This window comes from Paralichthys olivaceus, chromosome 12 (assembly GCF_024713975.1).
Source record: "Paralichthys olivaceus isolate ysfri-2021 chromosome 12, ASM2471397v2, whole genome shotgun sequence".
Classification (NCBI taxonomy): Eukaryota; Metazoa; Chordata; class Actinopteri; order Pleuronectiformes; family Paralichthyidae; genus Paralichthys; species Paralichthys olivaceus.
Genome location: NC_091104.1, coordinates 16,214,645 through 16,238,772, shown reverse-complemented (window position 1 = coordinate 16,238,772; position 24,128 = coordinate 16,214,645). Strand labels below are relative to the sequence as shown.

General features: G+C 41.4%; 2 protein-coding genes across 3 annotated transcripts in view; both read right to left on the bottom strand.

Annotated features, from left to right (window-relative positions):
- Window positions 1–902: 902 nt before the first annotated feature.
- pomt2 (protein-O-mannosyltransferase 2) lies at window positions 903–9,270 on the bottom strand. The gene is made up of 21 exons (XM_020085182.2): window positions 8,538–9,270; window positions 8,370–8,454; window positions 7,850–7,954; window positions 7,649–7,757; window positions 7,344–7,452; window positions 6,834–6,993; window positions 6,646–6,752; window positions 6,466–6,548; window positions 5,675–5,784; window positions 5,506–5,572; window positions 5,331–5,391; window positions 5,144–5,222; window positions 4,514–4,665; window positions 3,961–4,052; window positions 3,784–3,860; window positions 3,633–3,704; window positions 3,488–3,547; window positions 3,301–3,406; window positions 3,066–3,206; window positions 2,440–2,551; window positions 903–1,566 (listed from the first exon to the last, which is right to left on the bottom strand). Exons 1-21 carry the CDS (start codon window positions 8,828–8,830, stop codon window positions 1,461–1,463), a joined length of 2,286 nt encoding a protein of 761 aa, XP_019940741.2. The 5' UTR covers window positions 8,831–9,270; the 3' UTR covers window positions 903–1,460.
- Window positions 9,271–9,984: 714 nt separating this feature from the next.
- The window catches only part of LOC109627899 (latent-transforming growth factor beta-binding protein 2), an 84,484-nt gene continuing 70,340 nt past the window's right edge, over window positions 9,985–24,128 (bottom strand). The window contains exons 32-41 of one of the 2 annotated variants that reach the window (XM_069535706.1): window positions 18,777–18,905; window positions 18,095–18,229; window positions 16,881–17,078; window positions 16,700–16,792; window positions 16,068–16,196; window positions 15,664–15,804; window positions 15,030–15,203; window positions 14,649–14,918; window positions 13,819–13,968; window positions 9,985–12,248 (exon numbers count right to left, since the gene is read on the bottom strand). In XM_069535706.1, the coding sequence (XP_069391807.1) occupies window positions 12,073–12,248; window positions 13,819–13,968; window positions 14,649–14,918; window positions 15,030–15,203; window positions 15,664–15,804; window positions 16,068–16,196; window positions 16,700–16,792; window positions 16,881–17,078; window positions 18,095–18,229; window positions 18,777–18,905 (1,595 nt within the window). In that variant the 3' untranslated portion in view covers window positions 9,985–12,072. The remainder of the gene's footprint in view (window positions 12,249–13,818; window positions 13,969–14,648; window positions 14,919–15,029; window positions 15,204–15,663; window positions 15,805–16,067; window positions 16,197–16,699; window positions 16,793–16,880; window positions 17,079–18,094; window positions 18,230–18,776; window positions 18,906–24,128) is intronic. The other variant, XM_069535707.1, reaches the window with a different exon arrangement.

The following is a 24,128-nucleotide window of genomic DNA, read 5'->3' as shown; positions in this document are numbered from 1 at the left end:
ATAATAATGATGGTGATGATATTAACATCAGAAATAATAATTTAATAAGAATAATACAAGTAATAATAATAACGATTATTATATTAACATCAACAATGACAATATCAGTAATATAATAATAATAATAATTGTAATCATGCAACTGTAAAGAAAGTAAAGTTTTATTTAATTTATCAATTATTATTTACATTACCTTATTATCATTTATTTAGATGTATTTAGTATAGCACCTTAGCCAACTTAGACTGAAGTCACAGTGTGCCTGAGATTAATAAAAGAAAACAATCAAAGCAGTGATAATCAATAAATATATACAACAGAAGAACTGTGAAATAAATGCATAGTTTCAAACGCTTCAGTGTTTGACAAAGGACAGTTTGAATAAAAAAATGTTGCAGGGTAAAGCTGTTACTTAAAATGATGGAGTAGGTGAGAGTGACTGGCTCTTGTTTGGTCATTCATTTTGATAGCATGTTGCTTTATTTGGTGAGACAGGTCAAGGGTCATGAAAACAGGCCCAGTGCCAGACCATAGAAGAAACATCATGGACGGTAAAACACTGTAACAAATGACTTTGGATATGAGTAGAGTCCCAACTGGGCCCCAAGATGTTAGGGACATGGACCCAGGTCTGACCAGCCTGTGGTGAGCCTGCACAGCCAATACACTTGAAGATGCTGAGGTACACAACTGATGACATGTCACTTATATCTGCTGCTGGTCGCCAACATCTGCTGCTGGTTGGCAACTTATCAAACTAGTGCGGAAGACTTTTTAACATACAAGGGATATTCACTATTTTGTCCTATGTTCTAAAAAAAAAAAAAAAAAAACATATCAATGTAGACAATTATAGCCTTGGGTACAATCTTGACGATATAAGAATCAATAAACACAGAATATAAGAATACCACAGTTTATTGATAACACTGAAATGTACATAACACAGAGTCAGCAGTAGTCTTGTAGTGTCATATAAACAGAAGCTGGTACTGATACAAAAATAACAGAACTAAAATCAACACAACAGCCAAAAATAGTGTCTGACAGACAATAACGGTGTAATAAAGTTTGTTTTTTGAAACTGAGCAGCATTTATTATTCTGATTTTCTTTCACCAGCTCCTTTCAGGCACTTTAGCTTATTATCGAGACACAGACAGGAGACACACGAGAGTTCTGGATGTAAGCTGCGTTGTGAGTCAAGGCAGCTCGGTGATGATCCTCCACAACACTCTGGTTCTCTTATTGCACTGATTCAAGTCTGTCTTCTCCACCTTTCTTTATACAACAATACTTGGAAATTATGACACGCATAAATACTTGGACAGGTAGTTTAGCAGTGTGTCGAGTCAGTACCTTATTTGAATTAAAGACCAATAAAAAAACTAATGTCTGTGAGAGACATGAATTAGTCCTTCATATCCAGAACATTTTTGTGTCGTCGTTGTGCGGAGCTGCCTAGAACTCCCAGGAGTCCATCCACTTGAGGCCTGCCATGGCGCTGCCTGGCTCGTGTGCCAGAGGACCCGTCATCCCATAGGAGAGTGGATGGAACAGGTAGAAACTACAAGACAGGGAATGTGATCATTGTAATTTAAGACCACAACGATGAGGTCAATGCTTTGTTAAAGGTTCAGTGAGTAGAATTTAGAAACATCTAGTGTAAAAACTCAAAAGGTGTTTAGTTTTTTCAGTTTGGACGACTGTAAAAAAACATGGCGGCCTCCATAGAGATGCTGCTCTCATGTGTGTACAGTAAATATGAATCTACAACAAGGAGAAGAATAAACACTGGAGGAGTCGAAAAGCAGGTAAAAGCTGAAAGAATCCATCTCCAAATCTAAAAAATGTACATGTATATTGTTATTTATGAAGCAAGTGGAAATGAGATGTAATATGTTAAACATACAATATTGAACTTCGGCTGCTACAGGTCCCTCAATCAAAACAACAATGTAAGATCTAGCCTGATGACGTCATTGAGCTGCGCCGGATCATGGGCGTCGTCTTCACAACCATTGCTAATGAAAATCTACCTGATACGTTTATAAATAAATGAGGTCATGTATTAAAGTTTTATTCATCAATCCACCTGAGTGACTAATACAAACCCCAAGAAATGTAGACTGGCTTGTAGGAGTTTTTTTTACATAGAAATTACTGAGTTTTATATGGTACAGGTATTTTCTTCTTTTAGGTTTAAATAGAGCCAGGCTAGCTGTTTCCTTCTGCTTCCTGTTTTTCTGCTAAACTAAGCTAGCCTCCTGCATTTTGGAACTAAGAAGGGAAAATGGGTTTAAAAAGCAGCTGTATCATCACAAGAAACTCATTATATGCAACCAACAACACATAAGGATGATAAAACCTTTATGACATCATAAGAATGGAAGACAATAAAAAGTGGCCTTCACAGTAATTACTCTCGTTGTGACCTCACCTGTAAAGAACAGTAAACAGAAGGACCATCTGCCCAGCTCTCTGCAGCCAATCAGAATAAGGCGGGCGGAGCAGCAGGTCAGTGCTTTCTAACAGGACGTCAAGTGTAACTCCTATGACAAAGAAACAGAATGATGAAACCAGAAACAATAGGAAAGCAGTTTGAAGATCACACAGCATTAAGGATGAAAATAAACGCCATGAGATCAAATGTAGGTGAAGACTACAAATCTGTTACGTTCAACATATATTTGTTCACATTTTAGTTAATCTGCATCATTAAAATGAGCCATTAGAAGTAACTGTCAGCAATTGTACCAAAATGTTAACCCACAACTATCACTGGATGAATTTGACACAAATTAATCATAAAAAACGACTAAGAACAAAAACTAACAACTAAGATAAAAGGGTGAACAGTTTTTCTGAGATTTATATACAGATTCATTCACAAACAAGGGTATAATGATATCCTGAGACAGTCACACTGAAGCTAAAAATAATCGTATCAGGTTATGTGTATTTGACTGAGACTGAGAAAGATTGAAACAATCAGCTCCATATGAAAACCTCTGCTGTGTATGATGGAGAGGAATTGGGGCAAAATGCAGTAGTGGGATTGGATACCTGTTAACATGCTGCTGAAGAGCATGGCAGGGAAGTAGTGGTGGTAGTAGAGGACGCGGCCCATTGTGTAGAAAGGTGCATAGTGAAGAATCCAACCGAGGAGAAGCAGGCCTCCTCCTCTCATGAGAACATGAGAGTGCTCTGAAACACAGAGAGGACAACAGGTCATTTACTTCATGTTAAAATAAACTGATTAATGAATTATCTGCTGCTGCTGCTCTATCAATAATGTTACCCATTCTTTTTTGGTCCAATGTGAAACCTCTTTGGAGAGCTACAGACGCCACTGCCACCATGATGAGATACATGCCCAAACTGGCCAGGTTCATCCACCAGATCACCTGAAAACAGGATTTAATCATGAGGATTTGAATGTTTATTGATCAGACAGGGGGAGACGACATGAGGGAGAGAAGACTCACCGGGTTCCCCAGCAGGTAAACACGATACTCTGTGTCATTCACCCCTGAAAACCTCAGTCCCTTCAAAGAAATAAACCCATCGGTGGTTAAAACAGAGAAGTTCTTAATTTGAATTAAGTTAAAAAATAAACCTCATTCATTTCACCTGGTAGTTGATGGGCCAATGCCAGGGCTTAGAGTTCATCTCATTGTCTTTGGGTTTCAAGCCACTGTTGCCCTGAAAACAAAAAGTATTTATTTTTTGTTTTTTCCAATAGTTTCTTTAAACACAGATCGATTTTTTAAAGGTTTCTTACTCGGATCATAACAATATGAGACTCCAGTAAGATCTCCAGGAAATGGGGCTTCAGCACAGACAGACTGATGTTGGGTACTGCAGTCAAAACATAAAGAGGTAAATATGTTGGTTAGTACGGGTTATTTGAAAAAGTATTTAAAAATACAAAGCAGCACAAGTGACAAGTTTATCGTACATTTGGGATTGATGTGATCTTCAATGTTCCACTGAGAGCTCGGAGTTTCCTTCAAGTAAGGGCTGCAGGTCACCTCCACCTGTTCCCAGCCCCTGAATGGAGACAAAACCTTTAAAATGATTTGACTGTTCCACTCACACAAAAGAATCTTGTGAAGTCGAAGGGGAAGTCAAAGGGGGATTACGATATTTTTCCACCAGGCCCTATGAAAATTAATGCTTCTAACAAAAACTTTTAGAATCAGTCCAGTAGATTGTCTCTGCTGGCAGCCGTGACATGGCGGCAGTGGCTACGATGTAATTTTACGTGGTCATTTGACAGTGCACAACATGTCCACTAAAATTGCTATTTTCACCAATAACAGGCTTTGTTTTTCTGGGTCTTGGTTAAGAGTCTGGCAACATTACACAAGTCTCACTCTTAACCGTCCAGCAGCCTGTTGTCTGCTTGTTGCCTCTGTCAATCTCCCCTTTTACTCTTCATCCATATACTCACTAAGAAAAAAACAAAACAGAATCCCCCTTTAAGTCAGAGCAGAGGTGACAGCTTTTACCACTTGGGAAGAGTCTTGCCAGAGGAGTAAAGAACACAACCGGTGGCTCGGTGCAGAAAGCGGACTTTGCTGCGCAGCACCTTCACCAGGTCGCCCTTTCGACCTCCACACACCTCCACCTGCCACAGGTCATTGGCATCTCCTGTGGCGTTCTACAAACACAGCGCAGATTCAGTTGTGTGTTAGACTCAGACATACAAAAATCACAATCTGATGTTATGATGTTACATTATAGTTTTAGGGCTGGCAATCTTCCTCTAAAATTTAATTTGAAAAAGTGTCTCTCTTTCTCTCTCCCTGTCTTTCTCAGCAGGAGAGTAATCAAGACCACATTGTTAAATGAAGAACGATAGCTGTGGCTGCTGTAAGCACTCTCCCTGTGTGGAGAGCACTCACGCATTGGCCGCAGCAGTTCAGCAATGGAGGCAGAGCCTGAGCCGCCAATATAATACAAACATTTTTATAAAAATACACATTCGAATAGTTTATACAGCATTTGAATAGTATTGATTTGTTTTCAAATTTGAGTTGGAAGTTAGCTCTAAATATTTTAATCTCTAAATGGCAGTGGAAGGTAACTTCAGTTTCTGAGTCAACTGCTGTGTTTCAGATAAATTGGGCTGTACTCACTATTCCATAGCCTGTAACCTGGAAGTGTTTCTTGGTCAGAGGGGCCTCGTGGAGGTGACTGTGAAGGTTACGAGTTGTTCTGAAGGAGTGAAAAAAAAAACCATAATCAAACACAGGAGGAGATTAATCATTTATAATTTTAAATTAGTTGGGATTAAGTGTAACATTTTTTTTGTGTTACACATACTCTTTGTGCTCCAAGCGAATGATGTCACCATGACGAACCAGATCAGGGGTCCCAGATTGAGCTTAATGAGGATAAACAAAAGAGAATAACAATGAGAGGCTCATACATGACTTCATTATGATTTAAATGAATATAATTTGTTTCTCTAAACAGTAAATCAACCTCATCTTCTCACATTCGTTATGATCCTGCCTGTGAACGATCCACAGATTGTTGTAGTCCTTATGAAGATAGGCCGTCACCTGGAAGAATAAAGACGTTTTTAATAATAAATAAATGCATCTTGGGTATTGGCGTGTTTATTTATGTTGGTGAATGTGTCACAGCTGAACCTGTAGCCTGACCTGCTGCTGCTTTGCCCCCACTCCCTCTGGGTACAAGTGCCAGTGAGAGTGCAAATAGCCTCCAGCAATACGGAGGTTTTTCACAGTAATGGTGGAGCCATATGCGAGATCTACAGAAAAACAAAAAAGAAAGAGGAAAACATCATTAAAACATGTCGAACAAGTACGGTTCATGGAAAATGCCCTTTTAAAGTGAAGCCGACACCAGCCTGTCAGTCAGCCTCAATAATCCCTGATATGTGACTTAAGATGCTTTCAGACATGTATTGAAGCCTGGACTATACTGACATTCTCTGGAGGGGCTGTATGTGAGGACGCAAATGTGAAAGTCAGTTGCTCCAGACACTTTCCATAACATTTCCTGCTCGCCCCCTGGAGCGTGCCCGTTTGACAATTCAAAAGGAACATGTCTAAAATAATCCCAGCCAGTGGGCGTCATGATGACGGACGCAAAAGGAAAAAAATGGCTGGCGCTGGTGTTGATGTGCTGTAAACAAAAACACAAACGTTCCACAGTGACATTTTTATATCTTGCCTCCTACGTGCTCCTTCCAGGCGCCACCCCTCACCCGAATGTTCTGGACATTTCCTGTTATTGTGAAAGTGTCTGACCCAGAAAATCTCCTTCTTTCATGTCTGAGAACAGCTTTTCTAAAGCAAACTCTTGAGCCCATCTGGCTTCTATCATCAGTAATAACAGAAATCATACATTTGTCTTTGACCTCATTAGTGTTTCAGTAAACAGTGCTGCAGCATCATGGGGTTTTTATCCACACGTGTTTAGGACTCACACTCAGGCATTGAGGCGTTGTGAAGGTTGTTCCCGATTAGACGAGACTGGAAGGCTGAACTGAAGAAACCATCTCCAGGTCCACTGGTGAGAGAGAACAATCACTAAAATAATGCAGCGGAGGTCATCTGTGAGCTGAGCAGTGATCATACTTTATCTGTTATACAACAATCAGACTCACCTTTTGTTCAGCACAACAAAGTGGACTGCAAATATTGTAACATAGAGGAGGAGAGGAAGCAGGATGAGCCCGAACACACGAGCCAGGAAGTGCTTTGCAATGTTGACCTGGAGACATGAAAAAATAGCACGGATGAGCTTCAGGCATTATTTATCAACACTAACAGAGCATAAAAACATGTTGTTTACCAGTGAGAGGCTGAGGTCCCCCAGAAGTCTCCAGAGGTCACTGACTGTGTTCAGACCGACCAGGAGGATGACGAACAGACCCACAAACTTCACCCCCAAAGCCCCAGCAAGGTTTACACCAGTCAGTACCAGCCACAGCGACCAGGGAGCAGTAAAGGGCCTGAGAGCAACATCCAACAGGAAACCATGTATTTACTGATGACCACTCATTAAACACACCCTATCTGAATATACTGGTGTTACTTTAAGAGCGTAGTTACAACTGGTGTATCATATCATCATAAGTGATTTCTAGCATTATTGCTCCACAAAATCTCCCAAAATAAAGATAGATGTTCATGTTAATGCCCAACAGCAAATTGTATCTGTTTATTTTATTAAAAGTAAAATTAGTTAATGATTAACAAATATAAATGATCCACAAATTATCTAAATAATCACTGTTTACTTTTGACCAGCGACTTGTATGGAGATATAAAACTATGACAAACGCTCTACTGGATTTCTCACCTGTGACTCTGCTTGTTGAACTTGACCATGCTCAGCACTGCGGCCATGATGAAGAACATGAGTATCGGGTCTAACAGGATGTACTGGGAGATGGTGATTGAGCCAGTGTCTGTCAGGATGGTGACATGAAGCACAAATTCATGCTGCAGGACTTTTCAATACGCTGAGTGATTTAAAAACAAGACACTCAAGATATTCATCACAAAAGGTGTTTGATAAAATGAAGTGGACACAATGTGTTATCCATCTACCATTGGCCAAACTGTGTACACACTACAGGCCCTCTCCTTCGGATCAACACTCACCAAATATGAGCAGAGCTGCCGTGATGAGAGCTGCAGTGTAAGACTGAGACAACTCCAGCACTATGAGGTAGGCAAAGATCGGGAGGAAGGAACCCAGCACAGCACAGAACTGTGAGAGAGAGAGGAATGACAGGAAACATCAGCACTTAAATACATGTCTAACTAACAGCTTTGTTAGTAGATTAGAAAAGAACTGCATACCGCTCTCATCCCTGCGTAGTTGTGGTGTTCATATTTATCTCCAGGCTTTATGAAAGGAAAGGTGCCATCATAGCCGCTCATGTAACCAGCGAGTCCAATCAGCATCTAGGAAACAGTAAAAGAGGATAATAACTTGGCCAAGCCAAACTTTTTCCCTGATAGAACAATAACTCATCTGGTCAGCAACAAACTTACTAAAAAACATGTGTCGTCTCTTTCTACTGTTATGATTACGTGGGTATAAACCTGTATGAGAAACTCTGGGTCTTGAGGTGTTTGTGTGGACAAAACCTCCTGGATACATTTTCTCACCGCCCCACATAACTTCTTCACTCGACTGTACTGCCAAAGACAGTGTTAAAGTGTTTATTTTTGTCTTTTCCACACTTTATACAGATACAGCACTTTTGTATTTGAGTGTTTATCTGCCAATTGTACAGCAGAAGATTAAGAGTGTTATTAGTTTGTGTTTGGGACCACCGTATAATATTTACACCTGAGGATTATTCTGCTGTCTTACTTTTCCAAGAGGAGGATGGACGTCAAAGAAGAAGGTCCTGTTGATGTAGTAGCTGCCCATCTTTCCAAAGTGGGTCTCATCCCAGCTACAAAAACACATCAGTGTGAAACATTGCAAAGCTTTCGACCTGGAATCATGTGCATGTGTTCACTGAGGACTTTGTCTCACCACACATGGGGGGGCTCTGTTATTTTGTGCAGACGTGTGGAGAAGGACAGACCCACCACCACCAGCAGCAGCAGCAGCTCCCTGCCTGCATCCCCATCACTGGAGCCTCCTCTGGGGGAGAGCCGGGCAGACGTCCCGTTAGAGGAGTGGGTGTCATGTCCTGAGGAGGGTCCAGCAGGGGGACGGTGTGAGTCCTCTGTCACAGACCCGGAGGAGGCGACCGATCTCCTGTTCCTCAGTGTGGACGTGTCCCCTGTTTGCTTCCTCTGTGAGATACATTCTTCTGTTGCCATGAGGAAACTAAAGGCCAGGTGACGTGTAGCTAATTATGCTAGCAGAACAAGTAGCCCTCATTTAGCTCAGACATTAATATTTAATAATTATATCCACAAATCACCAGACACTGTGTCAGTCACATTGTCTCTGAGCCACCGGGACGTTTCCATCGACAACTCACTCAACATGGCGTCTAAGTTTCCACCCAAACATCAGGTCCACTAGAGAAACAGTTAGCGCCGTGCTAACCCTCCTCCACCGCTTCACCCTGTATTCTTCAAATATTTACGTTAGCAGCGCAGCCGGCGAACGCGTAGGAAGCGAGGGGGCTTCTGGGAGATGTATTCCACACGGATATCGCAAGGTGAACACGGTTTCCCAGAATCCCTCTGGATTGTCCCCCGTTAGTGAAATGGGAGAAAAGAGACGGACCCGAGGACGCTGTGCTGCTCGATTTGGCCACTAGAGGGAGATGTGGTATAATAAATCACGTTTATTGAGTCTGACGCGACCTGTTTTAATTGATTATGTTAATATGTGTTTATTCATTATTATTAATGATGTGATGCATCCACCACATCTTTTGTTCTTGTCAAATTAAGTACGTTTTTTAAATCCTCAGCTAGTTTGAAATGAATACATTTATTTTTAAATATTACATCCTCCATACCAATACAGTTATTCGACAGTGGTTCGTAGATTCAGATTTTACATTCAAACAAATTATCTTCCATAATAATTTTGAAATTAAGTAAAGTTAGTTCAGCTTTGACAAGCTAAAACATAAAATGCATCTTACAGGTTTTTTTTATTGAAACAATACTTAAATAATCCAAGTATTTAAACCCAAACAGGTCAGATTGCATAAAAAAATACTTTCAATTTTGATAGTTTTAGTTGTATTACATTTGGTGATTATGATTTTTACCTTTTAAAAAATATTTAGTACTTTTTCTTTTACTCTTTCTGAATATTTTTACATTTATATGACTACATTTCAACTAAGGGATCTGAATACTTCTTCCATCACAGCTACACACTGTTGTACTAACCTGCTCCAAATAGAATAGAATATACTGCTGTGGGCTAACTGCTGTGTGACTACACATATGGAGACCGTGAAGTGTGTCGGCTGCCATTTTGCAAAGTAAATGCTCAAAGAGACAAGAGGTATTTTGTACGTTTTTATTTTGATGACTGATAGTGATTACAGTCGAGAGGTAAACAAAATGAATGAGCATTATATTTCCAATGAACACAGATTTACAACAAGAAATTGAAGTTATTTGTGTGTTTGAAAGGTTTTAAATATTGAAACGTTTTCCTCAATGTCAGATTTCTGCTCCGGTTCAGGTGATGATATGAACAGTAAAGTACAGTAAAACAAAAATATGTTGTGTTTGTACATCTGAAGATGATAATGCAGGTTAAGGGCATACGTTTTTTCATCCACTAAAGTTAGAATCAGACTTTTACATTACTGCTGAACTTCAGTCCATCAGACAAATAATGCCATAACTTTCTTAAACCTGAATATGAGAGTCAAAAAGGTATTAGAGCGAATAAAGAAACCAAATAAAGTAGGCTGATACTGTCTATGATACATTCATGACCGAAGGATCAAACAGAGACTAAAGGAAATAATGAATCATATTTAGCCAAAAAGTTGTAACACACATTTAAGCTGGTGCTTGCATTTTCCAAAGCGTCGTCTTTGTAATGTACTTGAAGAGACAAAATGTCTGTGATTTGAACAGTGCTGCCACTTCCAAAAATATATATAATTCATTGTCTGCTCCACAGGGCAGGTTATACACACAGTTCCTCTAGTACAGTGTCAGCCACTCTCTCCTCACACATAAAAAGATATGCTTTAAAAAAAACATTTTTACAGACATGAATAAATCTACAAAGCTATAATGCCAGACTTTTTTTCTTACACTTTAATGTTTTACGTCAAACAAAATATTGGTTGTGCTATAATGCATTAAGAGAATATGTAACAAAAATAATACATAGTACTAGATCTGTACAAAATAAACCAAACCTCTCCAACGAAGCCTTTTGTCTTTACGTGCATTCAGAATTGTGGGAACAGTCTGATGTGAGGGCGCTGGATGACAACGAGGAATCCTTGTGGTGCGTGAAACCAATCTTACAGTTTGAAAACAGTGATATTTGTGGATAATTTCATCTAACGTACCTTCTTATAGTTTCCGGTGTTAGGCTTCAACACAGCCTAGAATCAAACTTAAGTCGTGGTGCATTGATTTGAGTATAAAACAGGTTAATACTGTTAAAAAGAAAACAAAAATGGGATCAGCATACTTCATTGCTAATATTATGAAAGTGGTGTCAAACAGAGGAAGGCGGGTTATTGCACCTTTTTCAAAACATTACATAGATCATCATATACATCTATAGTCTCTTCATGTCCACATACAGGCTGAAGCTTTGAATAAGGAGGTTTGGCGTTGCTGACTTCACACTTCTTGGTCCAGAGATTCTTACAACTTCAACTCGTAGTTAATGGTGAAGTTCAGGAAGCCAGCGGCGGGAAAAGTTCTTCGAATTTGTGACGTTTGTAAACCCTGGCGCCCGTTTAGTCCAAGGCCAAGGCGAATTACAATGGCTGAGCGTTAGACATTAGAGGTTTGACAGTGATGCAGAAGCTGTGTCATGAGTTGATTTCCTCTTCTACAATATCACCGGGCCACACTGTCTCTGAATCAATCGGTGAGACAAATAAAACCAAAGGAAGTATGACGTCTGAAATTGTTTCCTTACTTTGCAGAGGCGAGTCATGGAGATGAAATAAATAATACAACAACAAAAGAAGAAGTGACAGAGAAAAGAGTGTGGAAAATAAATCTGTAAATCAAATTGCCAGGGGTTACTGAATAAAAAAACAATCAGTCTACAAAATCCCTTTAAGGCAAATGGATATCTGGTGAATATTAAATCCCATGTAATACATTCACTGCACTGTGTTCCTGGTCCTCTTGAATGTGTATGAGAGGGAAACGTGTGTTTTCTGTGCTGAATGTGTGTGTGTGTGTGTGTGTGTGTGTGTGTGTGTGTGTGTGTGTGTGTGTGTGTGTGTGTGTGTGTGTGTGTGTGACTGTAGGGAGATGATATTGGACATTTCAGTGTCACTGTTGGAGGTTTAGGGCCAGGCCCTTCAGGGGAAAAGGGCAGAGGGGTGTTTAAGGTGATCTTTGAAAAAGCAGTAGAAGCCAGCGCTTCAGCAGTCACTGTCTCAGTTTCCCGTCTCTCTGAGCCCCGACTCTGGGATTGTCGGGATGCATTTGTGTGGTTGGGCAGACGCCACGAAACCCGGCAAACAGGTGCACTTGTACGACCCCTCCGTGTTGGTGCACTGCCCGTTCTGACACAGGGGCACCTTGTCATTGATGTCTTCACACTCGTTTATGTCTGCAGTGAAAAAAGAGACGTGAGGAGTTAATCACTGGCGTCAGATTCACACTGAGTTTGGTGATTTTAGTATTTTCAAGGACATTGAAATGGAACATTAATTCTTTGCATTAGAAACAGTATTTGGTTCATTTAGGAGCGATTCTGCAGCATTTTGTCATCTCGCATGACTTTCGTTAGCAGATGGAGTTTGAGATTCTGGGAAAAATTCCCCTCCTTTGGTTGTATGGCTCCGCCCACCAGTGAAGTTTCAATCAACATACATTTTTTTCCAGATTCATATGAGGTCACTGTGACCTTTGACTTTCAACCACCAAAATCACTTTGATTCAAAGTGACAAGTGTGTTCACAACAATGTGATGGACAGACAGAAAACCCATGAACATTTTGCCTCTGGTCGCTGAGGCATAACAAAATCTTGATTGAGCTACTTTCTTAACTTCAATTTTGAAGGTCTTCTGTACAAACTACACCTGCACCAACTACCGGTAGATATCAGGTGTTAGCTGCCAGCAGATGTGTTCTGGCCTCATACAGGCCGACCTGGAGTGTACACTGAGGCCAAAGGTCAAGATCCTGTGACACAATCAACAACAGCTACTAAATGCACATTTAAATAAGATGACTGAACATCTTGTTTAACATTGTGAATAATAGCAGGCGTTTAAATTTGTCAGAGTTTCAAAGTTGTCAATGTTGTTGCGTAACATCTCATCTTGTATATGTTTAATCAAGCATGCCGTCATGTTGCGTGTCGGCCGGATCGAGTCTGAACTGTACTTCCCAGCCATGGTGAGCACTGAACTGTTCACGATGATGGTAAAATTAACATTGCACTGGATTATGTTTCCCTTTTGGCCTTGAAGAGAATTTTTCCCTCTTTTTCAGCATGGGAGGTCTGATTGTAGTTTCATAGCAGCTGATCTCAAAGGACCCTTCCTCTGTTTATGTCATGTTCTGCTGGCGGTGATATTTGTAAGAGGAGGAATGGCACGAGCTGTGCAGCTCCCACATGTTTCCACCGCGTCGGCATTCAATCACGTTCCTTGGGAGAATGGCCTTGGAGCTGATAAGGTTGTGTGCACTCAGAATATTGCAAACATAGGATTTCATTAAAACAAGACAGTCTCACTTTCTCACAAAGCAAACAGAGTACACTTAAAAGATATAATATCTCCTGTAATACACAGAGTGGCTGAGATTCAAGGCCTCCTTTCTTTTGGCAGAGTGCGACCTGGGAATTTCAGACCAAAGAGTAACACAATGGTTTTGACGAGTTCACTCCTTTCATTAGTTTCCCATAAAACGTAACTTAATGCAAGGCTGTCAAATTCAAAGCTTCTCCTTGAGCCTGATGATATACTACATGAAGAGTTACCTCACTGAAATGAAACCAAGAGCTTGCCCGAAAAGGCTCAGATCTGAAGGGAGAGTTCACCGCGGTTTGATTTCAAGATTCAGCTCCGCATTTCGAAACAAAATGAAGAGATTGATTCTCTATTGATTTTGGGAAATCCCTGAACATTTGAGTTTATATATGGGTGGTCTGCTGAGAAGAAAGCACCCTACCTATACAGGCCATCTTGTTTAGGTCCAGTTCGTATCCATCGAAGCAGTCGCAGGTGTAGCCTTCTCGCACACGAACGCAGCGACCGTTTTCACAGCCGTTCAGGATTCCACATTCCTCCGCCCGGAGACCCTCGAAGCCATCATAGCGCCCTGGACGCAGGAATGTGAAAGAAAAAAACACATCACATTATTAAACAAGAAGCTTGTACTTTATTCTTTACAATCAACAAAGTTTGATGACACTGAGCAATTTGATAGAATTGTATTAGTAATTTGCAATTTAATTATCGCTTCTTTATCCATCATTGCATGACAATTGTTGGTGGAGCTCATAGCTTGTCTGTATTTAAGTTTGCCAATGCATTAATACACATAACAATAGATATTCTTAAACATTCCAATGGACATACCGGAGATGAGAATCTTAACAGTGCGTCCATGTCTATCATCTAGTTTCCACAAAGTTTTGGTTTGTGTCCATAGTTCTGGTTCATATACGGATAACGATAATGTTTACTACTTTTCTTTACTTTTGCCTTTGAAGAATATGCACCTGGAACTATTTCAGTACAAATACCATTGCCTAAAGATTGCTGGTTAAAGCCCATTGTTGATGTAAATTATATTATTATCAATATATCTATTGATATATACAGATATATTAATATATATATGAATGTAACAAAGAAGTATCCCCAAGTAATTTAACTTTAAAACATAGGAGAGGAGTTTTGCAATACACTGAAGAACACAGCCATAGGAATGAATACTCTTCTGGTTGATTGGAGCTTTGTGTAGAAACGAGGCAAAAGAAGGAAGCATCTACCCACCAGCGTAAGAATCCTCTGGTCGTGGCTGCTGCTCCCGTGGTCGTGGGATGGAGATGCGGACAGGTGGCTGTTGGACGCTGTAATCATTGTCGTTGAAGAGCGGAACGCTTTCAGGGATGTCATAGGGTCCTGCAGGGCTGCCATAATTGTCCCAGTATGGAGGAACAAAAGGTCCCTCTGGCTCCTCAATACCGTATTCATAACCCTGTCGTTCTCGCAGACTGTCTGAACCTCCTCTCCGGGCCAGGTTGCACATGATTGCATAGTCATCTGAGCACAACATCACACAGGAGTTATATGTAGGACATTAATAACAGTAAAGTTAAGAGAAAGACAACAATCAAACAGTCATCACTGTGCCATGTGCATCGTTCTTCTCACCAGAGTCTCTCCTGGGACAGAAGGCACACTGTCCGCTCCAGGCGATGCCGAACAGGCAGCAGCACTCAGTGTATGTAGTTCTTTGTTCCTGGAGGGGTTCTGAACATATGCCGTCCCCCTCCAGTCGCTGCCAGCAGATATCCATGTGCACATCGTGATCAGGCTCAAGAGTTTCTGGGAGAGAAAACGAGGCAGGATCAACAAAAGTGACTGAACACATCCACAGTGTTCAATACAATCGTGCACTGCAATGAAAAATGTAAACTGTATATGCTAATGATTGAACTGAGCCTCACATCCATCCACAAGAAGACTTTACACTCACCTCACATCTCAGCTAATGATAATTTCCAATGCTAATAAACCAACAGATTAATTTTCCAATAAACTGATTGTTTGGTCTATAGAGTATCTGAAAATAGTTAAATAAATATCAAAGCAACAAATCCTCACATTTGAGAAGCTACAACCACACAATGTGTAAATCTGTTTTACTGCAGATTAATTTTTGCGTTAAGATTTGTTTGAGTTAAATAACCAATTAATTGATCCATTGTGTAATCTCTAAAAGCATCTGAAAAGAAAGCACCAAATATAAGAAAAGTGTGTGTGTGTGTGTGTGTGTGTGTCGCACCCTCTGTGATGTTGAGGCCAATGCAGCGGCGCCGGGTGCTGTCCAACACTAAAGGAGGACTGCAGAAACAGTTGAAGGACCCAGCCGTGTTCACACAGGCTCCGTTCTCACAGGTGCTTCCAAATTTACACTCATCATAATCTAAAAACACACATATGAGCAGAGGTACACATTTATCAATCATCAGTGAAAATTCATTGCATTTTAACACATGAGTATTAAATTGTCTAATTAGAACACAAATGAGATTAAAAGATCTGAAGATTGTCACAATACATTTTTAATATGAGTCGTTAAATCTGACTTCTGTACAATATGGTGGATTGGTGTAGCTGCTCACTTATCGATAATGCTGGATAGCTGGAGTAGAGTTAATCCGATTGTTACACAAATGTTTTCCTTACCCACACACTCCAGCCGGATGTTATCGTAGTAGAAGCCAGAGCGACAGTAGCAGTTATATGAAGAAAAGAGGTTTGAACACCTTCCATTCTTACAAATGTCTGATCCAAACATCTCACACTCGTTTGCATCTGAGGGGAGACAGACAGATTCACACCTTGGTGTTACGTAAATGTGAATTGAAAACTAACGCAATTCTGTTTTTCCAAAGCACTGGCTCGCTGCCTAAGATGTCATTCACTCTGCTTGTAAGAAGCTGTCTCACCACAATTGCAGTAATTAGTCAGGTATGCAATTTCCCCATTAAGCCTCTGCCTGCTGTTGAGGCAGCCTAATAAACACACTGAGGGATTATGTCTGTATATCAAGCTTTAAAAGTTGCCGCAGGTTGAAATAAAACAGATGCTGTGCCACTTTAAAGTTGGTGTGAAGAGCTTGAGCCACATGCTTATTACTACTACATTTTGTTTGAAGACATCAAACTAAAATGATCTCTGACTAAATCGGGCTCTAAAGCTCCAGAGTAGTGTGGACACTAGGTGCATTCGTAGTAGAGTTAAAGTGTTTGCAAACAAAAATGTAGCAGAATAGATGGATAGTAATAATAGATTTTCATGTATGAAAGAGAGAGTACCTATGAAAGGGTGCTGTTCTCCCAGAGGTTGTACAGAGGAAACAGGCATAGGCAACAAGCCGCTGCCATGAGGACACAACTGGTTATAATCATCTGGAAAAGAAGACATGGCCTCATTAGTGAAAAGCAAAAAAGAGTTTGAAACAAAAATGTTCATGAAGTCTGAATAAGGATCATCTACCTCTTCCTGGGACAGGACAGGCGTGGATCTCACAGTTGTCCCCCCAGCCCGCCCCCACCGTGCAGCAGCACTCCTGCTTGGTGGTGTTGCGAGACAGAACGTTGTCGCAGAAGTTGGCGCCATTCAAGTTGTAGTAACACTCCTTCCTCTCGTCAGCTGAGGGGGCAGGTGGTGCGGCAGGTTTCAGTTCGATGTCTACTGAAGAAGGACAAGGAAAAGTCATTTTCTTCACTCAGGGAGGTCAGAGGTCAAATGTCCTGGTAGGAAAAGCCAATGTGGAGGTGGGATCCTCCAGTCACATTGGGTTACAGTAGATCCCACATTTCCCCTAGCACATCATCCCACTGTAGAACAGTCAAGTGGCCTCTGCTCCTCATCCATCAGAGTGCGTCCACATGCCTCCAGCAGGTAATGCATTACCCTACCCTGCCCTGCCACTGCTGTGCCTGCTCATTTGTCCAAAGGCATGGGCTCAGGCATTTTACCCAAAGCTGCCGGCTTAACCAAATGGAAACACTGGCATGTGAGTAAACACACCATTCACTCTCACATGATTGATTAACACACGTCGAAAGCAAACAGAGGAATGTGGCAAAAAGGTACACAAAGGCATAGCTGGGGTTTAGTGCCCAGGCAGGAGGAAAAACATCCCGGCTGAGGGCGCGCCGCTTGATAATGTAAATACGCCCAAACTGTGTACACATACGCCTATCAAGCTGGAGAGGTGATGGTATTTCCATGACTCAAAAAGGCCCGTTCTGTCATTCTGAAATTGCAATACACTAAATATGTGTAACCTCTGCATTTAAGATCATTTTAGCACGGAAGAGAGCAATGTGTCTTCAGCTCTAATTGCCAATAGCTACACCTTATTCATGTTTGTCTTGGTGGGGAAATGGGTTTACAGTAACTAAGGCCTCAGGGCATTGGCTTGGCTCTAGCAGAGGAGTTACTAAATCATTTGTCCAAGGGATTAGGCTAATACAAATTTTTGTAGGCAACCCACCCAACCATAACCCCAGCCTATAAAACAAATGGAAACAGCCAGGTCAGAAAGATACTGTAAGAGACGTGGAGTTAAGTCATGTCCACCTCTTCACCCTTTTTGTTTGGATAATGAGAGACGGTTCATTAAATCAGGGACAACTCCGTCTCCGATGGGACGGAGAATTAAGTCCTGTGAGTCACTATGAGCGCCGGTGCTGCTCTATTACCCAGGGAGCGGCACTGGTTGGTGATGGGATCAAATTCCTCATTGTTGTAGGGGCAGATGCACAGGAAGCTGCCATCAACGTTCTCACACAGGGCCTCCCCACACAGCGCCAAGCTCATCTCGCACTCGTTCACGTCTGAGAAAAGATAGGAGAGGAGGGCGCTGGGTCAGTCAACGGGATCAGGCGCATACGCACAGGAGCGTGCTCGACGTGGTCAAGAAAAGGTCACGCAAAGGCGAAGGCACAAAATCCTATATAAACATATACATTTCTTTATAAAGCACTTTTTTCATAATCAATTAGATAGATAGATAGAGAGAGAGAGAGAGAGATAGAGAGAGAGAGAGAGAGAGAGAGAGAGAGAGAGAGAGAGATGGATCTTAAAATGGGTCACATGTAAAAACATAATCTTTCAGAAAAGGCTGGGTAATTTTCAAAAACAGCAACATATCTGAAACAGGAATAAACAGAGCTGATTAGCTCATTAATATTTGGCACTGTTTTCAGTTGCACATTAATACAAATACACATTTACTGCTCTTGTGATTACTTATAGCAGCAGGATGGACGATGTGTGTGATTGACTCAAAGTATTACAGTGCCCATGTTTACCATAGTGAAGCACTGATGTGTTTTTAATAGCTCTATGTGGTTCATATTTATTGGACAGCAGTTAACACACCGATACATCTGCTCATGTCTCCGGGCGGGTTGGTGTAGCCCTGGTCACACTGGCAGTGGAAGGAGCCGTCCGTGTTCTCGCAGAAGCCGTGGTTCCCACAGATGGTAGTGTTGATGCACTCATCAATATCTGCAAGGCCCGAGCACACAGAGAGGTGAGCATTAATATTTACAGTGTCAGTCGACACAATAGACTTCCAAACCGGCTCAGTAAACACGGCACCGCTTATCCAAAATAAACACCACTACCATTCCGAAACCTTACAATAACAACAGAGATGGCTTCCATCATAACATGTGAGACACAGTGAACAGATGAGACGATCCATTAAGAGACTTTTCAAACTGTGGTGTGTGTTAGTTAATTCAGGGAGAGTTTCTCTCTGCACCAGCTCAGGATACGTGAAGGTGCTGTGGGTCTGGAAAACTGCAAGTGAATGTTATTTGTTTGATGACATGAGAAGCGACACTAGAGGAGTTTATAGCAACACAGGCAGCATCAGTGAGGAGATGTAACAAAAGTACTACCTCCTACTGTACTTAATTTTTCTAAATACATTTTGAAGTAAAATGGTAAATGGTCTGTATTTATCTAGCTCTTTTCTTGTCTTGATGACCACTCAAACTATTGCCATTCACACAAACACACACACACACATTCACACAGTGCATCACACACAGCTGGGGTTCTGTGTCTTGCCCGAGGACACTTCAGCACGTGGAATGGATGAGCAAGGGATCTAACCACTGACCTTCTGATTAGTGGATGACCCGTTCTACCTCCTGAGCCGTCAGCTTTCACCCTTTACAGAAAGATGTCTGGGAGTTTAGATTTCATCTGAAGCGTTTTTTGACAACGTTCCACTAAATCTGTTGAAACCCACTGAATGCGTTTGACATCAGCTGTAGATGTCCTTAAAAATCAAGAAGGATTCAGAGCAAACTGAACGATTTGATTTTAAGTCTGACATGGTAGTTAGAAATGAAATGTGGCAGACGGCAGCTTTTAGTGGTTTTATTCTTTGCATGGTAATAAATCATAATGCAAGGTTAATAAAACCAGTGAAGGGACGCTGCTATATGTCAGAGTATGTGGAGACGTACATATTGAGACTGTTAACACATGACTATATAACAGCACTGCTGAGTCTCTACCACTCGCTGTGGAAAGGCAACATTTGTTAGTAATTTCTGACACACAAGATTTTGTATTTCTTGGCGTCTTCAGTGCAGGAGTTTGGCCAAAAACTGATAACACTGGAGGACAGGTCTGATTATAATTGTTTAAAAAAAACAGTCACACTTTGTGGCTCTGTCCTGTGGTCACTTAAAACTTGCCACTGCTCAGTGTTAACACAACTATTTTTTGACAAGTTTGCCGTCACGGTTTTGAGTTCCTTCATTCGTTCAGTCCAGTCGTTAGTACACGTTCTAATTCTGCAGCCGTGTCAGACCCCACCTCTCCCACCTGCCTGTTGTTCCTGGCAGCAGAACCACCTGACCTGCTCGTCCTCGCCACTCACCTGCTCACCTGTTCTCCATCACCTCATAAGCTCCCCGGTGTATATACACTACCGTCACTCTGTTTCCACTCGCTCTCTGCCAGATTGTCTTTGTGCCATGTGTCTTAGATTTCCAGCGCTCTGTTCTTTGCCTGCCTGATCATCCTGATCGTGTTTTGGATCTTGCCTGTGTCTTTTTGATTTTGGCTCATTCCGACCTTTTGTGCTTTGTTTGCCTGCTTGGATTTTCATATTCTTCCTTTTTTTTTTTTTTGAACAAGATACTTTGATTCTACAAGATTCTACTTTTAAATCTACCTCCTGAGTGGTGCTCTTGGGTCGTTTTCTGAGAACTGTGACAAGTTAAACGTTAGTGCAGAGACATAACTAATGTTTTTATTTAGATTTTAAATTCCCCAGAGTTCCACTGTGTATTTTAGTGAGTGTTTACTTGTTCTAAAGAATAAACAGACAAAAGACAAAACAGCTACTCATCTGTTCCAGTGTTGCTGTGGTCAAGCAGCTTTTCCAGATAATTTTAAGAATTTAAAATTTGTTAAAGTTATGTTAGAAACAACATCTTGTTCTTTTTAGTTATGGAATAAAGAAAATAAAGTTAGTCAAAACTATTTTAGCCACTAATGTAGTTATAGTAAGTCAGTGCTTGTATTTTCTGTAAGTCATTGGGTTGTGGATGTGATGACAAATAGATCTATTATTCCATATGCACTGCACTTATGATATTAGAGAACAGACCATTATGTCTGTTTTGAAATAAACATGATTTGATTTCTTTTTGTTGACTTTAGTTTCATAACAAGTCTCCAAGATCATTCTATTCAAAGTTTCCATAACTAGTAACTTTCACTGGAGCAAAGTTTTAGAAAAACAGGAAGGACCTATTTCAACAACTTCAATATTCAAAAAACATTTTGACCCGTTTCATTTGACAGCCTCATTGAGCTCACTTGGACTTAAAGTGCAGTTCAGGCTGCAATGTTCTGTGTTAACCCGTCCAGTCCCGTGAGAAAACTAACAGAATCCGACAGGAATTCAGTTTTTTGTGTCCGAACCTGACCCGAGTCTGATGTTTTTTTACACGCATAAGAAGTTTTTAAAAAATCACATAAATAGCCCAGCCAATGTGACCGAAACCAATTCAAACCCAAATATCATTTTGAAATTATGTTTTAACAGGTCCTGACAGGCTCGGGTTGGATATGTCTGCTCTGTTGAGAAAAAAACTTAAATGGCAGATGTTTAAAAGAAACTGATGTTCTGTCGCTCACATGTTGTCGAAACCAGTTTTATTTTGTCTCTGAGTGCTCATGAGGTATTCATTCAAGAAACGAAGGAAGAGAGCCAGGGAAATTACAAGCCATTTGGTTTGAAGAGATTGCTTAGCCAGGGCCTTGTCTTCCCCTCCAACACAGACAACCGTTTTCTCAGGCCTGCTGGGGGACAGTCCTCTGTCAGTGTTCCTGTCTCTAACATGCCTCATGGGTCAGAGACAGGGACTCCCACAAGCTAATAAAACTGCAGAGACACAATCGTCTTTGTCATTTGTAAAACCTTTCACAGAAAACGCTGACAAGTGCCAGAATTGCTAGAATAGACATGTGGGCTCAGATGGCAGCGAGATAATAGAGGGGGACTGGATGGAGACATACTGAAAACCACCAACCCATCAGATTAGCATTTTATAGCTGTGGAGAATAGTGCAGAAGTGGCACATTTAAAATAAAAAAAAACATTCTAAAGAAGAATATTCGCAAAACTTTATCAAGACTACTCTCAGAGAATAAAGTGACTGGTATTGTATATCAGAGTTTGAGGAACATTTCCTCAAGTGTGAAGCACTTAAGTAGCGTTAGGAATGTTGGAATGGTGGCGGCCGCCAGCTGTGAGGTCTGAGAGGAGGGCGATGAAAGGGCTCTGCTAATATATGAAATAATCAGTGTCTGCAAGCGGTTTTTCATTCATGTGTAACATGGAACAAAATCTGGTGCAAAACCACATGTTGTGATGAGATGCAATCAAAGTATCATCCCAGGGAGGAATGAGAACATCGAGCAAAACTTTTTTCATAATGGCCTTTGTTTTGCTGTGTATGTGACTATGTAGTGTTTGAGTGGCAGCGTTACTTAATCAGCATTATTTGATCTGTCATCCAAGCAGAGAGTCAGCTCGCTTCATCACAGCTTTAATGGTTTGTGGGGGATAAATTAACAATAGAAAATGAGATAACTCCAGCAAGAGCTCATCTCACACCAGCAGGATGTGGGATTGCCTTACCTTGTCTTTCCATGGACTAATGACTTACATTAGGACACATGCAGCACTGTGAATTACCAGGGGGGAAGAGGGAAAGGAGTTCATCTGGATAAGGAGGGGGTTAAGGGGCGATAGGCACCTACTCTAATGGTCTGACCAAGAGAACCTGCTTCCTGGATCCGGTGATGCAGTGATTGAGGGTGGCGGTGGGTTAACTGTGGGTCTCTGTGCCATGTGTTAATCTGGAGCACATGGTGGCAGGGAACAGGAATAGAGGGAATCAGTGACTGCAAGCTCACCCTCCGCAGCCCAAACTTCTCCCGTAATCTCTGGGCAACCCCTCTTTTGATTGGACCCATATGCAGAGGTGGTTTAACACGTGACTGGACAAAGATGAGTTGGGGTATTTGTTTTCAGGGAAGAATGTTTATGAGCTTTATCTGGTGTTCGATCTACAACCTCGCCAACCGCTCGGGTTAACTACAGAGGATGTCAACCTGTCACCTCGAGTGAGTACTTCCAAGAAAAAAAAACTTTATCTTACATCTGGGAAACAGAATGAGCGATCACACACTCACACATGGTGAAGTCTTTAGATTTCTATATGTTTGCAGGGGTGGGAGGTTGGCAAGAGTGTGACCGCAGACAATTTCCTCTCTTGGGAAAGTCTTATTAAAGACAAGGCATAGCTCGAGGGGATTTATGAGCTCGATGGTGAGTCAAAGCTAAAAACAATGACCTGGGAATACACACATCTACACATACACCAGTTCACAGTATGGTATCATGGCAGGGCTGAGCGCAGACCTCAGAGCACAGTTGCAGCTGACGCGCTGCTGCGGGGAAGGAAAGAAAACCCTGTTTTTCCCCTTTGTGTCATGGCCTCTAAATCTAAATGAGTGTTGTGAGCGGAGCCAAAGACAACCGCTGCCCCTTCGAAGGTCAGTGAGTAAAAATAAAACAACGCCCCTCACAGAAACTGCACATTACCGCGTCTGGCCTTTTCTTAAATATTTGATGATTTTTACAAGCAGACAAAAATGCCCCAGAGTAACTGAGCTCCCTCCATAGACTTTTATTGGGGTGACGGCAGCATCTCCCACAACTTCCCATCGTGAGGTGAAACAAGCCACTATTGTGTATAGAGGCTAAGAGGGCTGGGTTTCAAACTGGGGGCTTTGGAGTCAATGCTAAGAAGTGTAAGTGTTTGTTGTGGGGTCTAGTAATAACAAGAACAGCTGGCGTCACGACGTAGCAACCGAGGGAGGGTGGGCAGATTTGGTCATGACTCAGTCGAATGAGAGTTTTGTGGCATAGGGAGCAATGTGAAACCTTTTTTCAGGCAGGTCCCAGCTACAGATTCAATCATGCTCCACAGGGCACGATAATGTGTGAGTTATAGCATCTAACAAGCCTGTGGAAGTCTTTGGCCCCTTATAGAGTTATCAGGGACATATATTAAAATCACACTTCATTATGTATTAGTAGTTATAGAGGAGCAGAGGTGAGCAGCTGGTTTCAATCGGCCCTTATCACACTACAGGCCCCTGCACTCTACAGCTGGTGCCAGACAGACA